The sequence below is a fragment of the Rhea pennata genome, chromosome 4 (assembly GCF_028389875.1).
Source record: "Rhea pennata isolate bPtePen1 chromosome 4, bPtePen1.pri, whole genome shotgun sequence".
NCBI classification, from domain to species: domain Eukaryota; kingdom Metazoa; phylum Chordata; class Aves; order Rheiformes; family Rheidae; genus Rhea; species Rhea pennata.
The window spans coordinates 32,076,782-32,092,246 of NC_084666.1; the positions used below are offsets into that span (position 1 = coordinate 32,076,782).

The 15,465-nt window shown below is 33.7% G+C and overlaps 1 protein-coding gene across 1 annotated transcript in view; it reads left to right on the forward strand.

The window, feature by feature from the left end:
* The window catches only part of MICU3 (mitochondrial calcium uptake family member 3), a 51,486-nt gene that overhangs the window by 9,247 nt on the left and 26,774 nt on the right, over window positions 1–15,465 (forward strand). The window contains exons 2-7 of the mRNA XM_062575628.1: window positions 2,232–2,385; window positions 6,034–6,065; window positions 6,781–6,859; window positions 10,137–10,184; window positions 11,273–11,355; window positions 14,195–14,266. Coding sequence (XP_062431612.1) covers window positions 2,232–2,385; window positions 6,034–6,065; window positions 6,781–6,859; window positions 10,137–10,184; window positions 11,273–11,355; window positions 14,195–14,266 — 468 coding nt within the window. The remainder of the gene's footprint in view (window positions 1–2,231; window positions 2,386–6,033; window positions 6,066–6,780; window positions 6,860–10,136; window positions 10,185–11,272; window positions 11,356–14,194; window positions 14,267–15,465) is intronic.

Below are 15,465 nucleotides of genomic sequence, written 5' to 3' on the forward strand. Positions count from 1 at the left end.
TCTTCTGCCACCTGATCTTGCCTAGCTCTGATTTGGACACTTTTATATGAGACCAGTGATCTACTATAGTAAATTCAGTCCCGTATATGCTTGTTTTAATTCATGTTAGATATTTAGTAGAAACAGCTTTTTTTGATTCTTTTACATGAAACCATAAAATTCAAAATAAATATGATATTTTTATAGAATAAAATTATGCTTAAGGTTCCCCATTAATTCCTAGAGTTTCTCCATTAGTTAAACCTGAAATAGATGCACCCTACTGCTTAAAAAAAAAGAAAAAAAAGAAAAGTTGGGTTTTTAGGGGGAATTGGGTTTGTTGTTGTTGTTGTTTTTTCCTCCCCATTATCATACAAGTTCCCGTGGCTTAAGTTCTGGAACAAATACTGTGCTTGTGGGAAGGATCCAGAAATTTATCTACCTAAAAAAATAACACTATCAGAACAAAGGGTTCTCCTTTTAAACTAACTAGGATTTTTTTTAAGACAAATTGAAGCTATTATTAGACTCAGTGCAGAAAAAGAACTATGTAGTCAGTAGTCATTGCCTTTCTAGAAGTGTGGTATGATATCCTGCAAGTACCTGAAGGTATTACAGTTCATATTATAGAATCAAGAATTTGGGAGGGGTTTTGTTACATTGTTAGATATATGTAGGGGTTTTGATTTTTTTTCCTAATAGAAAGTGACACATTCATTTTTGATATGTCTATTCTACAAATGTAATTTGAACTCTTAGTTACAGCTAAGGCCACGACACTTTTGTTTCACTGCACTAATGTTACTCGTGTTAATTTTTCAGAGCACTGTTTGCTGTATGGAAAACAGGAAATAAGTGAACCTACGTTTTGACTACCTCATATAGATTTGCCTTTTCTTCTAATCACTGAAATCTGAACCCTGTTCTTAAAAAGGGGATTGAAAACCAATTTCCAATTGTAGTTTAGGACTATTATCTCTCAGTAGACTAATTGTAAACATCTCCCAACTTGTTCTCTTTGTGTTTAGATGCCTCTGTAAAAACAAACTACATCTGACTGTTTTCTGAACTGTTAAAATAGGCACTAGTTACTGATCTGCTGCTTGTTGTCTTTAAATAGTTTGTTTTGACACCAAATGAATTTTTGAGACAGAGGTGAAATGGCAGTAGTGAGGACAATGGCAGTATGGACAGTTTCATTGATAAAATATTGCATTCCTGTTTCAGTATAGTGGAAAAAGTTAGCTACATCATTATTCTTCCTTTTGTGAAACTGTTAGGTTTTGATTTTTTCATTTCTGAAGGGCAAAGTTTAGGATACTTATATATCCTTGAAGATACTGATTCCAAAGAAGCTTGGTTGGTTATGGAGATAAAAGAGCTTTTCAGTTAGTGGTAGCATGCTTTTTATTATAAGACTTGACAGTGTAACACAACAATGTAATAATTTATATCCTTGAAGATACTGATTCCAAAGAAGCTTGGTTGGTTATGGAGATAAAAGAGCTTTTCAGTTAGTGGTAGCATGCTTTTTATTATAAGACTTGACAGTGTAACACAACAATGTAATAATTTATAACACGATTTTATGTTAATAAGTTTATGTATAGATTAGTCAGGTGGTAGATACACCAGATACTCCTGGTATTTATATACTCTAATGAGTTGTGTGAATCTAATGCCATATAATAATTCTGTAACTCTGGATGAGTAATTCTACTGTTCTCCTCTCTTGTTCTCCCAAGTATGGTAGCTTTGATTGCGTTAGGTACTTGAAACAGCAGTATCCTTGAAAGGTTTACACTGGAGCATATTATGGAGGTTCTCTTGTCTGCTGTTGTGAACAGCTATGCTCTATGCTAAGAAGCAATACCAAAAAAGTATTATATTCCCCTTTTCTTTAAATTTCAGGCAATTGAAATAATTTTAACTGAGTAATGACTTTAGTCTGACTGCTAAAGTTACATGGTCTTTCTCAAGTTGAAGTTACCCTTTTTATATGGCTCATGAGCAAGACTAGTCTCAACAGTTTTCATGCGTGAAGGTTTATTGCTAAGATTACAGAAGACTGAAAATGATAGCAGTGAAATCCTGATTGTAGTCTTTAGCTTTTAACATACAAAAATACCTGGATGCATTTGACTTTACTGATTATCACCTTTATGTTTGCAATTTTCTTGCAGTGAATGGCAGTGTCAATTGTAAAACAATACCTTTTCATACGTTAAAATTGTTTTCTTCTGTCTTTGAAGGTTACAGAAAACGCATCAGACCTTGAAGATTTGCACCTTTATGCAACTCCTCGGGAGCAGCGATTTCGTAGGTTTGCCAGTTTAGAATTTGAAGGACAGCTGTATATGACTCCATATGACTTCATTCAGGCTGTTACAAATGATGAACCCAAACGTAAGCAGGCCTTTTGTATTGATAAAAGTGCTAGGGAAAATGGTAGTGATGTATGTTATTTTTTTTTTCATTTGCTTTTGGTTACTACTTCTGTTTGTTTGTAGTGAAAAGATAGTCTTCCAGAATTTAATTTTTAATAGTATCCAGGTGTATACAGTTAGCTTCCTGTGCTTCAGTTTCTGCCCATTGCTTCTTGTCCTGTCACAGGGGACAACTGAAAAGAGTTTGTCCCCGTCCCCTTGACACCCTCCCTTCAGGTACTTATCCCCATTGATAAGATCCCCCCTCAGTCTTCTCTTCCCCAGGCTGAAGAGGCCCAGCTCTCGCAGCCGTTCCTCGTAGGGCAGATGCTCCAGCCCTCTGATCATCTTTGTAGCCCTACACTGGACTCTCTCCAGTAGCTCCATGTCTCTCTTGTAGTGGGGAGCCCAGAACTGGACACAGGACTCGAGATGAGGCCTCCCCAGGGCTGAGGAGAGGGGCAGAATCACCTCCCTTGACCTGCTGGTAACACTATTCCTAATGCCCCAGGATACCATTGACCATGAGGGCACATTGCAGGCTCATGGTCAGCTTGTTGTCCACCAGAACTCCCAGGTCCTTCATCCTTCTCTGCAGAGCTGCTTTCCAGAAGGTCAGCCCCCAGCTTGTACTGGTATATGGGGTTATTCCTCCCTAGGTGCAGGACCCTGCACTTGCCCTTGTTGAACTTTATGAGGTTCTTCTCCATCCAACTCTCCAGCCTGTCCAGATCTCTCTGAATTCAGGTTGGGGAGGGGAGAAGGCGAGGAGGAGAGAGAGAGAGGGGGGAAACAGTCAGAACTTGAGAAGAAAATATTAGACTCTAGGCAGTTCTGTGTTGTAGTAGAGTAAGCAAACTGCTGCTTCACTTTTATCTAAACCACCAAGATTTCAGCCTCACAGCATCATTAGTGCTTGATTTTCTTATGGAAGAAGTCTGCTGACTTCAGTTGCACAAGTGTAGTGTCAGGTCTTCATTAATTCACCAGCCCTGATAATCTGGCTGAAAAGTAGGCGACCTGCGCTTATTCAGGTCTAACGTTAAGCTCATGAGGATTCCACTCAAATGAGGAAGATATCTGGAGTTAGAAGAGTCAGGAAACTTTCCGAATTCAGAATAGTGAACCTTGTTTGTATCAAAATCCTTCTGGTTCACTTCATTAATCTCTGAGACCAGAGGTAAAACTAACCTGGATGTCTTCTAATTTTAGACTAGATGGCGGAGATAGTTATATTCAGGGGTAGCGAATGTGGTATAAGCTAAATAGAAGCGGATGACTTTGTTATGGTGAAAGTCATGTTGTCTGGGACGCTTTAAAAACATGTTAGGCAGAAGGCTGACAGGAAGTAATAGATAAAGTAAATGACTTGCAGATATTACCACATCGAACTTCTGGTCTCTGAATGTGTTAGTTTTCATCTTTGTACTGCAGCTTGGTCAAAGTACTGCTTTGTCAGTTTGGGCAAGTCTTAATTTTCCGTCTTGCTCTATTGCAGTTAGTATGTTTAAGGAAAACTTTTTTTTTTTTTTTTTTTTGAATGAAATAAATGCTCAACATTATATTGTGATTTTTATAATCATTTTGGTTTTGTTTTAAAATGTAGTTATTTGGGTCTAACTGGGTCTATGCAGGCTGATGTACTATAGTAACTATCTTGTAGAAAAAGAACAGACACTTGGATTTTTTTTTAATGGATGAAGACTTGAGTTTTGTCAGAAAGCAAAAATGCCCTTTGAAGAGTAATGATAGTAGCTCTTTACCTCTGCTTTACAGAAAAGCTAATAATACTAGACCTAGTTGAGATTTCTGATAGAATGAATGCGTCTCTTGTGATTGATTTAGTCTGGAAATCTTTTAAACCCTACAAACTTGAGAGGGTGTTCACTTCCTTTTGATTAAACACTAACTAATAATGGCAAAAGTATATTTTCTTTTATGAAATGTAACTTTTGACCCCAGGCAGTCATTATAAAAAAAATAAGCACTATGGTTAACTTTATTCTCCTGTCTTTATCATACAGGATTTCATTTAGGGAAATTATGCATGACTATTAAAAATTACATTTTTATCATCTGAATAAATGTTTATTTTCAGAAAGCCGATTAAAAAAGAGGGAATATATTTTGTTCTCTTTAGCTCTAGTTTGGCTAACTATAAACATTTCTGTTTAATGCTTAGCGTTAAAACTTCACATTTAAAACTTCACTTATTTGTCTAGAAAGATATATATATTTATGAATGGAAAATCATCTGATTGGAAAGTTAGATATATTTATTTGCTTGGTACTTTTTTTGTAATAGGCATAAATACAAGTCAATCTGTATCACAGAGGAGGTTGTTCTGTAGTGTTTTATTTTAGTATTTTGAGACAAGACTATAATTTGCATTTAAAAATATTAAAATGAAATGTATATGGAAATATGCTAGCTCATATGATGTTACTTCATGTAACCTCACTTAGTCATGGGGGAAGGAGGGGTTCAGTAGCACTTCAAGTGTAAAACTGAAATTTCAGCAAGTTTACATGAACTAATGAATGACCATCGTATGTAGCTTCTGTATCTTGATCGCTGTTTAACGAAATAGGAAATCCATTACGAGGAAGGGATTTGTAGTACCTCAAGGTGTTCTGCTTTATAAAAATGAGCTGTTATCAATCAAAAACGTCACAGATTTGACCAAGAAATTTTTGATAATAATTTTTTATTAATAATAAGAAATCTTTTTGTAACTATGAGTTGTAAACTTGCCACCTCGCTATCTGAGATTCACAGTACATTGATACGTTTAATACTGAATCTGTGTAAAAGTACGTTTTGAGAGGGTGGTGATTAACTTCAAGTCTTGAATTGCTGAGTGGTTTTGGACAACTGATGTCAAATCACAGAATTTCGCAACCCAACTCCCAGATTCTGTCATTCAAGGGTTTAGGAAGAAAACATTTACTCAGTGTTAGTCTTTTATCAAATTTCAGTTTTAATTACCAGTTCATAGGTTATTCTGAACTGGAGGTTCTCTCCAGCTCTCTGTTAAAATTGATTTTAAAAACTTGAGCTTGAGAGAGGCTGTTAAATGGCAATGTGAATCCCGGAGTGACTAGGAATGGCTGAAAGAAGTCTTAGCTTCAGATGTAGTTTCAAGGATTTTTCTCTATTTGCTTTTAAAGGTTTGAGTATTCCCTGAAGAAGGCACTGGAATCCAGGTCTACCCTACAATTGGGATTGTAGTACTATTACTACAAAATAACAGTTTCAGGGTATTAATACAATTGATTAACCTGAATTCTCTCCATTTTCTATTTAGTATTGTAATGGTGCATTTTGGAGATGGAAAGTATTTTCTCTAACTGGAGTTTGATTTTTAAAACTATACATTTTAAATGTTTCTTTGAAGTTAGGAATCTAGGTATATATTAAACTAATCTTTTTTTTAGTAACATAAATAAAATGAAGTGAATTACTTGGAGCCAGATTATATTGGTTGGAGATCTGTCTTGTGAAGTAGGCAAGGTAAAAACCCATCTCTGGCTACAAAACACTGAGTACAAAGGTCATCTGTTTTTATGATATCACATTGGCATAACTGAATTCTGTGTATTAATAACTTTTTATCCTTGGTTGCAGATGCTAAAAAGTGGAGATCCCTTTCAAAGCAGGTGGGCAATAACCTCTTTATGCTATTTTACAACCACAGATTTTGCTACAGTTACTTTCTTTTATGATGTAAACTTGCAGTCACAGAAGAAAGATGGGACTTTTCATCTTTATTAAAATACTAAGACTTTAATTCCTTTATTTTGTCATGTTAAATTTTACTCCAGCATCTCACAAATGGGTGAGCAGCTTTGTCTATTTTCTCTTTACTGACTCTGATAAAAGTTTTTTTTTTTCTTTTTTTTTCTTTTTTTTTTTTGCAATACAAGAGGACTGTAATCTGTATTCCTGCATTGAAAGTAAAGTATGTTTTTGTTCACTGGTGAAATTTGCCTTAGCTCAGACTGTGTTTTAAAAGAAAAGTTACTTAGAGCTTGTATCAAAATCTTACTGAAATGAAAAGCCCAATGGGGACTTTTTCTTGGCTTCAGTGAACATGGGCAGCAGTGAATTATTTCAGCAGCAAATATATTATGTGCCTCCAATTCTGCAGACACTTAGTATCTATGCAGATTTGCTCAGATAAGCAATTCACAGACTAATCATACATGCAAAATATATGTATGTGTTGGAGCACTTCAAAAGTGATTGTGATGAACTGTAGTTAATTTAACTAGTACAGATTTGCATACAGTTGCTTGTCTTTCATCTTGATTTCGTGGCATTTACTAATAATTAGATACTGTCTTAAGTATTCAGTTTTTTTTTTTTTTTAAGGAACTGAATCAAATACTTATGGAGACACCACCAGTTTGGAAAGGATCATCTAAACTCTTCCGTAATCTTAATGAGAAAGGTGAGGGATGAGAATTTATTTTTCTGAAACAAATTATTACATGTATTATTCTTATTGTGGCTAAAAAAACTTTTACTTATAGTCTGAGTCCTGTCTTCAAAAAATAAAAAGTTAGTGCTTTCAGCTAGCCTGAAGAAATGCTTTCTTCACAATACTAAGAGGCAGTTTCAGAAAACCTATACATCCCTTTAAAGTCTACAGATCTGAGTTTTGATAACTTTTAAAATTTCCAACTATACAAAATGTTCTTTGGTAGGAGAAAAGCTCCAGATCTCATCCTTTTTTCTTTTTCTTCTTCCCCTTAAGAAGCCGCATGCACTTAAAACAAGCAGCCACAAATAATTGCTTTAAGTAAAGTTGCTTTATAGATATTTATAATATTCCTGCCAACAACCAAATTTAAATCAGACTTGTGCATTTAATTCAGTGAGTCGAATTCAAATACAGCTGAAAATTACAATTTGTAAGTAATAATAAATAAAGATAGTAAGCAGCAGTTCTCTCTAGAGAGGCGTGGAAACTGGCACACCTCTTTGCCTGGCAAATCGTTGTGTTCCCTAGTCTGGGTTGCTGTCTATCCAGTCAAAACAGCTGACTCTTGAAACATTAGTTACTTTAAAAATTCGGCCTCAACATCTGTTAAATCATTATCTATTGAAAGAAAACCGCATATCCAGATGTTACACTCATTAAGTCTGTAGTAAAATATCTCCAACACGTAGTCTTGATTCAAAAATATCTTACTCCAGTTTTCTGCCAATGAAATTCTACAGAAATTTATAGAATTCAGAGGATTCAAACTGGTCCAATAAGCTGGTAATTATTATAAACTTCAGCACTTGCAGAGCTTTTCAGCATGCTTTACAAAATAATTCAGTTCCATTATCGCATTTTACAGATAATGTACAAAGAGATGTTGGATCTTTCATAAAGTCATTCAGTTAGCCAGTGACAGGAATAGGAATAGAATTAAAGTCTCCTTCCTTATAATCTGGTGTTTGTTTAGTGCATGACACTTACCAAAATAGATTGATTTATTTAATCATTTTCTTTAAAACATACATATTTTAATATGGAGCGAAGTAGCAAATACCTCAGTCAATTTATTTTGCCATGGATTCATTTAAATCAGTTGAGCTATACAGATTTATGCCAGCTGCCATGGGGTCTTATTTACATGCAAGTGACTTCTCCTTTTTGATCTTCATGTAAGCTTTTCTTTCTGTGCAGTTGTCATTTCAGAGCATTTCTCCCATCATGCTCAGAGCAATCAGCCAGAGCTGTCTGTCTATAGCTGCAATATAGCAGTACAAACAAAAGGAGGGAATGCTTTCAAGGCCTTTTATATTGCTTTCTTCATACCTGTGACACACTACTTGACAATTGCACTTCCTTCCTCATTTTTACGACAAACAAGGTGTCATCAAACAAACTCTAAAATACATTCTTTTTATATTTATTGACTGGCTATTAAAGATGTTTTACATCTTTGTATCAAAACCTCTGAGGTATCTGATCTCTTGAAATCTGCTTGTCCAAACAGACTCAAGTAGGGCTTTGAAATAGACTTTCTGCATGATGCTGTATAGAATGTAAAAGATACAAAGCATAAGATGTGTTATTTAAATGCCTACATTTAATCATGAATTGCTGATATTCAGTGTGCAGTGCTTAAGGTGGCATTAAAAGTATTTAATATCCTTCCTGACTAGATTTAGTAGCAGAAGTAGAAGCTTAGGTCTAAAGACTTAAACTCAGTCTAGCATCAAAAGATGGGAAAATACCTTTGTGAATCAAATGGAAGCTTGGAAGGCAAAGTTTCAGTTAGTAAATATTGTGCATTTTTAATGATTCTTTCAAGTGTGTTATTTGGTTCTCATGATAGTCTAGTTAACTCTTCTTTATGTTGTTGTTGTTTTGTTTTGTCTTTGTAGTCTATCTCCGTGATACGTGTGGAGATCTCTGAGGTTGTTACTATGTTCTTTTATGTTTGAGGATGGGAGATAATATTCCCAGGAAGGCACTCCTCTTTCAGGATGATTAGCATTTAGGGAGGACTGCTATATGATATAAGTTTGGGGGAGATATTTGTACAGTGGTGTCCAAGAGTAATATGGATGAGACTTCTTTCTTTTTTTCTTTTTGATGTCCTTAATAAAGTGATACAGTGAATGGCTGCTGAGAGTGACTTTGGAGAATGTATGAAGACATTCATTCCAACATCAAGATTTTTTTTCTTAAATCTATTTTATGTCCTTTGTTTTTAAGTTATGAGAGCTGCAAATTGTTGCTGTGTGTGAAATGTGGAAGTCATGAGTCAGGCTTTTGTGAAATCACAGTTGCAATGTTTTGGATTAATTTTAATTTTATCAGTATGCAGAAGAAAAAGTAGGAAGCAGCTGCTGATGTCAAAAAAGCTGTTCTTTTTCCCCAATGGCTTTGCCTTACATTTGATATTAATAGGCTGGAAGGAGTAGAAGAAGCTCTAGCAGCATATTCTTTGAATACGAGATCAGTGGGTGAAACAAGAATTGTGCAGGAACCAACTTTTGCGGAGGCCCCCAAGCATGCATGGACACATTTTGGCATAGTGGTTCAAGCCGGGTGTTTGGCGCATCATTTTGTTATTAGAGAATGCAGATGATTGAGTACTTGAGGTGATTTTTTTCAGCCATTCCTGAAAACAGAAAATCTATCCACAAATCAGAGAAGATGACAGGAAGTCCTTCTTGAATATTTCAAGATACAATTAATTTGGAACTTTTTTTACTGTAAAGTGTCAATGAAAAATACCAAAGTTTCTTATTGTGGCAGTGTTGGGAAGTATCAATATAGAATATATTCAGTAACTGTAAAATCCACATGAATGACATAATGTTAGAGTTTTAATTTTGTATTTGTTTTAATGAAAAATATTCAAGTGACTATTACATAGATTGTCATGTACTCTATCTAGCGTTAAGTTGAATTTTAAAAGAGATTTAAACATCCAAAGGTGTGGCTGGATTTTTTTAAAAAACTTTTGGTCTGAATTAATTAGTGTAGAATGTATTCCTTATAGGTCTTATGAGTATAGAATAGGTAATACAAATGTCCTTAAGAGACCTTTAAAGTATTTAACAAAATGTACACGTTCATTATGTAAGAGTTTTAATATAAATATTATACATATCCACATGTACAATAATGCTCCTTCTAATACATATATCTGATATTTGCAAATTTAGGAAGGGAAGACAAAATAAACCTAATATGATATACCATTTTTTGTCTTCAGGTGTGATATCTTACACAGAATATTTGTTCCTCTTATGTATTTTAACAAGTAAGTATTTGGGAACGGGGAGGGGGACAACTCCTTACAATTTATAAGCACCAAATGTATTCCTGTACATCAATCAGAATATTCTTTTCTTCTCTGCAGCTTAGCCCAATATGGAGAAAATTGAATCATGCATCTCTGTGTCCATTTGAACCTCTCCTGTCCTACTAAAATCTTGTGTTATGTTTTAAGTGCTTTCTTATCTGAAACACCTTTTACTGAGTGTTGTGAAAGTTCATCCATACCTTTCAGCTGAACTCTAGTTAAGAGATTATCTTTATTTTGTTATTTGAAATTCCTGTAAAACATTTGGTTGAATTTAATGAAGTCCATAAAGGACATTGAATTTTATGGGGAAAAAAAACATATATATTATTACTATTTTGTTCCATCTATTAGTGCATAGTGGGAGACGTCAATGTGACAATTACATCAGTATCTATTTTTCATTTTAGAAGATGTGTCAAACTAAGTGTTGGTTTATATAAGAAAACACTAACAATTAAATACTTTTTCTTATACCACCTGTGAAACCAATGTAGAAAAAGCTTGGCTAGAGTAAACAACCTGATTCATTTTTTTTTTTTTGATAGTTTAAGAGGTGCTTTTCCGGAAAGAGCAAAGTATTTTATTTGTCTTTCATTAGTAAGTATTTCTGTTGGATTCATTAGGATTTTCTTCAGACATGGTTTGGATCTGGGGTCTGAATCAGGCGGAGCAAGAAGTTTTTTGAAGTGTCCTGTTAAACTCCTGTGTTTCCATTAAAAGTTAAATAAAATGGGTTCTATAACCCATGTCTATAAGTTAGCACTCATTACTACCAAACCAACCATTACTGCAAGGTGTTTCTTCTTTGGATAATTCCTGTTGTATTTCTACTGGGTATTTCCTCTAATTTATGAACTTGAATATATCCATAACATGGGTAGTATTATTAAATCAGTGTTATGATTTGCATTTTCTATGTGCACCAATGTACTAGTTTAAACTGGTTAAGGATATAGCTTTTATAAACAGATGCCAAATAATATCTTAGTTCTATACTTGTTTTTTCTAAGCAAATGAAGGACTTTTTTTTTTTTTTTTTGCAGAGCCTCATGCAGGTTTTAGAATTGCTTTCAACATGTTCGATACTGATGGCAATGAGATGGTGGACAAAAAGGAATTCTTGGTGGTATGTGTATTCAGTCTGAATATTTTGATGTAATCTTGAAATTCATTACTTCTTCCAGATTCATACTCATGATCATGCCGTGTTCATGAGAACATATAAAGTGGTAAATAATAGCTCTTCATTATAGTGCATGTGTTTACTGTATATGATTTTCTTTTTGACATTTAATTCCAATTTTCAGATGAATCTTCTTAATTGCTTCTATATTTTCAAATAAAAAGTATTGAAGTAATATTGCTGTACCTGTGGTCAGCAGAGTTATTTGATTGCCATAATGATGAGGGGACTTATGAAAGAATATTTTTCCTTTGAGACCGCTTTGCTTTGTCATTCATTCTTGTCATGATCCTAGCTGAATTAATAGTGTTACATTATGTCAGTCAATATTTTCTTCTGTTTTGGACAAAATCTATAGTGAAATAAAATACACTATATATGCATCTAGCTTGGCCCTCATTAAATCCTGTTTTGTCAAATCACTGCACTGTCTATTTGTAAACACATTTTCATGACCATACACTGAAGCAATTTGGCAAGCTGAGGTTCAATAATTCTTTTAAGGAGAATATTCTTGGTAGCAAAATTGGTGTTCAGCTAAATAATTTTGATGTGCTTTTGAACAACGGCAGGATACCTAGAACTTGAACGTTTTTGTTGCATCCAAGGTATTATTACATTACAAATCTGAATTACAGTATCTGTCACACTAGAGCTTTCCTCACTTTGTCACTTGAACAAAGCAATTCTCTAGATTCTTTTTGTTAAATATTTAAACTATAGGGTTTTTTTACTTGTTAGAAATTTAAACAGTTCCTCTTTGCTTATGTCATAGGGATGAGGTCAGGGAACAGAAGGATTGTGTTCCCTTGTTACAGGAGATCTTGTTTTTGCTGCTTTCAACAGTCAATCTCATTATTGTATTTCAAACAATGTTCCTATAAAAGTACTCCCAGATCTTTTCACGTTCACTTTTCTACTCATCGCTATCCTATAGCGCTCTTTCTGAACAAAAGATGCATTTCCAGAGGTTTAGCAAGTGCTTTAATGATGAGTGCAACAGAATCCTACTCCCTTTGCTTCTGTAGCTGGGGAAATATATACAAGGATGCATTACTTTTTTCAGATCTTTTTTGGTTTTTCATTTACTGTCGCTTTTCTCTCTATGATGGCTTGTTGCTTCACTTTTCACAAGGTGTTTTCTTTCTACTTCTATCTCTTCATTTACCTTTCTTTTTTCTACAGTTTTGAGTTGCAAACTGTTTAATACCAGGCCATCAATCTTAGCTAAAACCCTCCTATCAAATCTCTTTCCTTGTCAGAATAGGTTACAGGAATTTGTGCTTGAAGAGTGGCGAAAAAAAAAAAAAAAGTAAATTATTCTTTCACTCAAGAAGAGATACCCTGATGACAGAATATTCTAGTCTGTGTTTGCCTTACAGGAAATTCCAGAACACTGTAGTCAGTTTTGGAAGTTCTTAAAAAATGAGGTTTCTAAATGCATTTGCTATTTGATCTCTAAATACTGCATTTATATATTTCATTTCCATCATACCGCTGTTGTGCGGGTAGTGATCCCTTTGTCTTAATGAATTGCCTTCTCTGAAATTTGTTATTCTGAAATTTAAAACATGCTTGCAAGGTTGCAAGGTTTATCACAGACATTTCACGTTCAAATCCCTATAGAGCTCTGTGTGCAGGTAATTGCAGCATCAGGGCTTTATCAGACTTTGGTAGGTAAAATAACTTTGAAACAGCTGCCACAATTGTGTAGTTATGGTACAACCGTTGGTATGTCACCATGTTTGGTTCTGAAAATACCATGTTCTAGATAAGGCAAATATATCAGGAATAGTGTGTGGAGTTTTTTTGGCCTCTTCTTTAAGATTAGCAACTGATCATATTTTATAGTCTATCGGATGTATATTAGCTTAATACTTTCAGATGCAGTTTTTGAAAAGTTGAATTTCCTTGGTGGAGATATGGATGGATCGTAGTTGATACTACCCTGTCTGCTTTGAAGATTAAATACTGATTTGTCACTGTTTCTTCTAATTTTGGAGGATTATTAATATTATAATAAATATGAATAAATTACTTTAAAATTCTTAAAATATAGAACATTACAAAGAAAAATAAGTATAAACAAGCCATTCCTTAGTCTGAAGACTTTGTATTTTTCAAAAACACGTATTTTTAAGAATTTCTCAAAATGTTTTACATTTTGAATTTGAGGTAGTCTCAGAAGTAAGTTATGTTTAAAGCTCCTAATACAGAGAAATCTGTGAAAGGTGTATTTTGCAAGACTAAAATTTTCATTAAAAGAGCCTGGAAAAAAACCTGTTAAGCAATATTATATTGCTGCTGAAAGGGAATGTTTCACTCCCAGCTTGTATTTCCACTCCTCCCTTGTGCCAGTAATAGTAAGAATTGATTTGACTGGAAATTAATAATAATAAATAATTAAATAAACCAAGCTGACTACATAGCCACAGGTTGTGCTGGGAAGTGGTGAAAGAGTAAGGCTATCACTCCCCATTTTTAGTAACAGTACAGATCTCAATTGATTAAAATATAAATTGAATAATAAGTTCTGAATATAGTGCTCTCAAATAGCTTTATTTTGAGGAGAAAATTCTTCCTTTTTCTATGACGGTTAAGATAACAAAAAGAACATGAAAGCATGAATATGAACAAAAGTGACTGGAGCACTAGTCTTTACTTGATATTTTACTGAAGAACTACATTTTAATACTATTTGTAATGTTTATTGCAATTAATGATTGTTATACATGTGAAATAGCCTGAATGCTACACAAGAACAAAATGTTTTGTTTTGCAGCTACAAGAGATATTCAGGAAAAAAAATGAGAAGAGAGAAAGAAAAGGAGATGAAGAAAAACGTGCGATGCTTGTAAGTACATTAGTTGCAGTTCATAGTCGGTTTTTTAATATGTAACTCTTTTCATTAAAAGAATATATATTTTAAGTATATATAGATAAAAAGCAGAATTTAACCTAAACTACATTTTTAAAAAATATATTTAATTCTCTTATAGAGAAGAAAAATACATATTATATATTTAAATGTTACATTATGTATTATTAAATAGCACTGATTTCTTTAAAAATATATAAATCAAAGAAAACTGAATAGTAATGACACTGTCGTTGTCTATAAGACTGAGATAGTAATGGCAAGACGAGACTGTTCCTGATTTCATAACTTACTGAAAATGTTCATGTATACATACTGATTCTGATGCTGACTATTAACGCAGTGGTTTTAAAATAACTGCTAAAATATGATAGGCAAACTTAGATTTTATGTTGAAATTGAGTATTTTATTAAATACTACTCATGACGAGTGCAAAATGTTTTGAGTTATATATATCATGTGAGTAGATCTTTGTGGAACATTGAATACTCATTGTTATTTAGTGTCAAATTTTAAATTTATTATGTGAATGAGAAAGGTAAGTGGGAAATATAAAGGTTTGTGGTTTGTCTTTGTGAGATGAGATGGCAGCAATAGCAACCTTCTTTAGGTTGTGGACAAGTAAAAATCAATAGCAAACCTTTGTCAATCCCACAGCAGAAAAAGTGTGTTCATTTGCAATGTGCATATTTATGGCAGAAATTCCTCAATATAAGAAACATTTTGACATATCTACAAAGCTTTCTTATGGTGCCTATTATCCTTTAGGAACCATAGATTCAAGATTTCAGATCTTTGTCCCTGAAAAAATGGGAAATTTGAATCAAGAGCTAACGCTGCTTAAAACTTCCCTGAGCAAAAAAAGAGATGTTTTCTTCCCACCTAGAGAGACATACCTTTCTCTAAGTTTCAAAATTCTATTACTATTATATAATAGTTATATTATGTACTAACAGTTCAGTTAATATTGTTGAATTTCTCGCAGACTGTTTATTCAGAGCAAAAGAAACTTACACCCAAAAGGAGAGCTTTTGAGAAAGGTAAAGAAAGATTACACAATGGAATATTCCTCTTGACAATGATCTCAAGTCTACACTTCTTTTGAAAATTTAAGAATGAGATTGAAAATAAGCAATTTGCTCTCCTGTCTTTTTAAAAATCAAAACAAATTTTC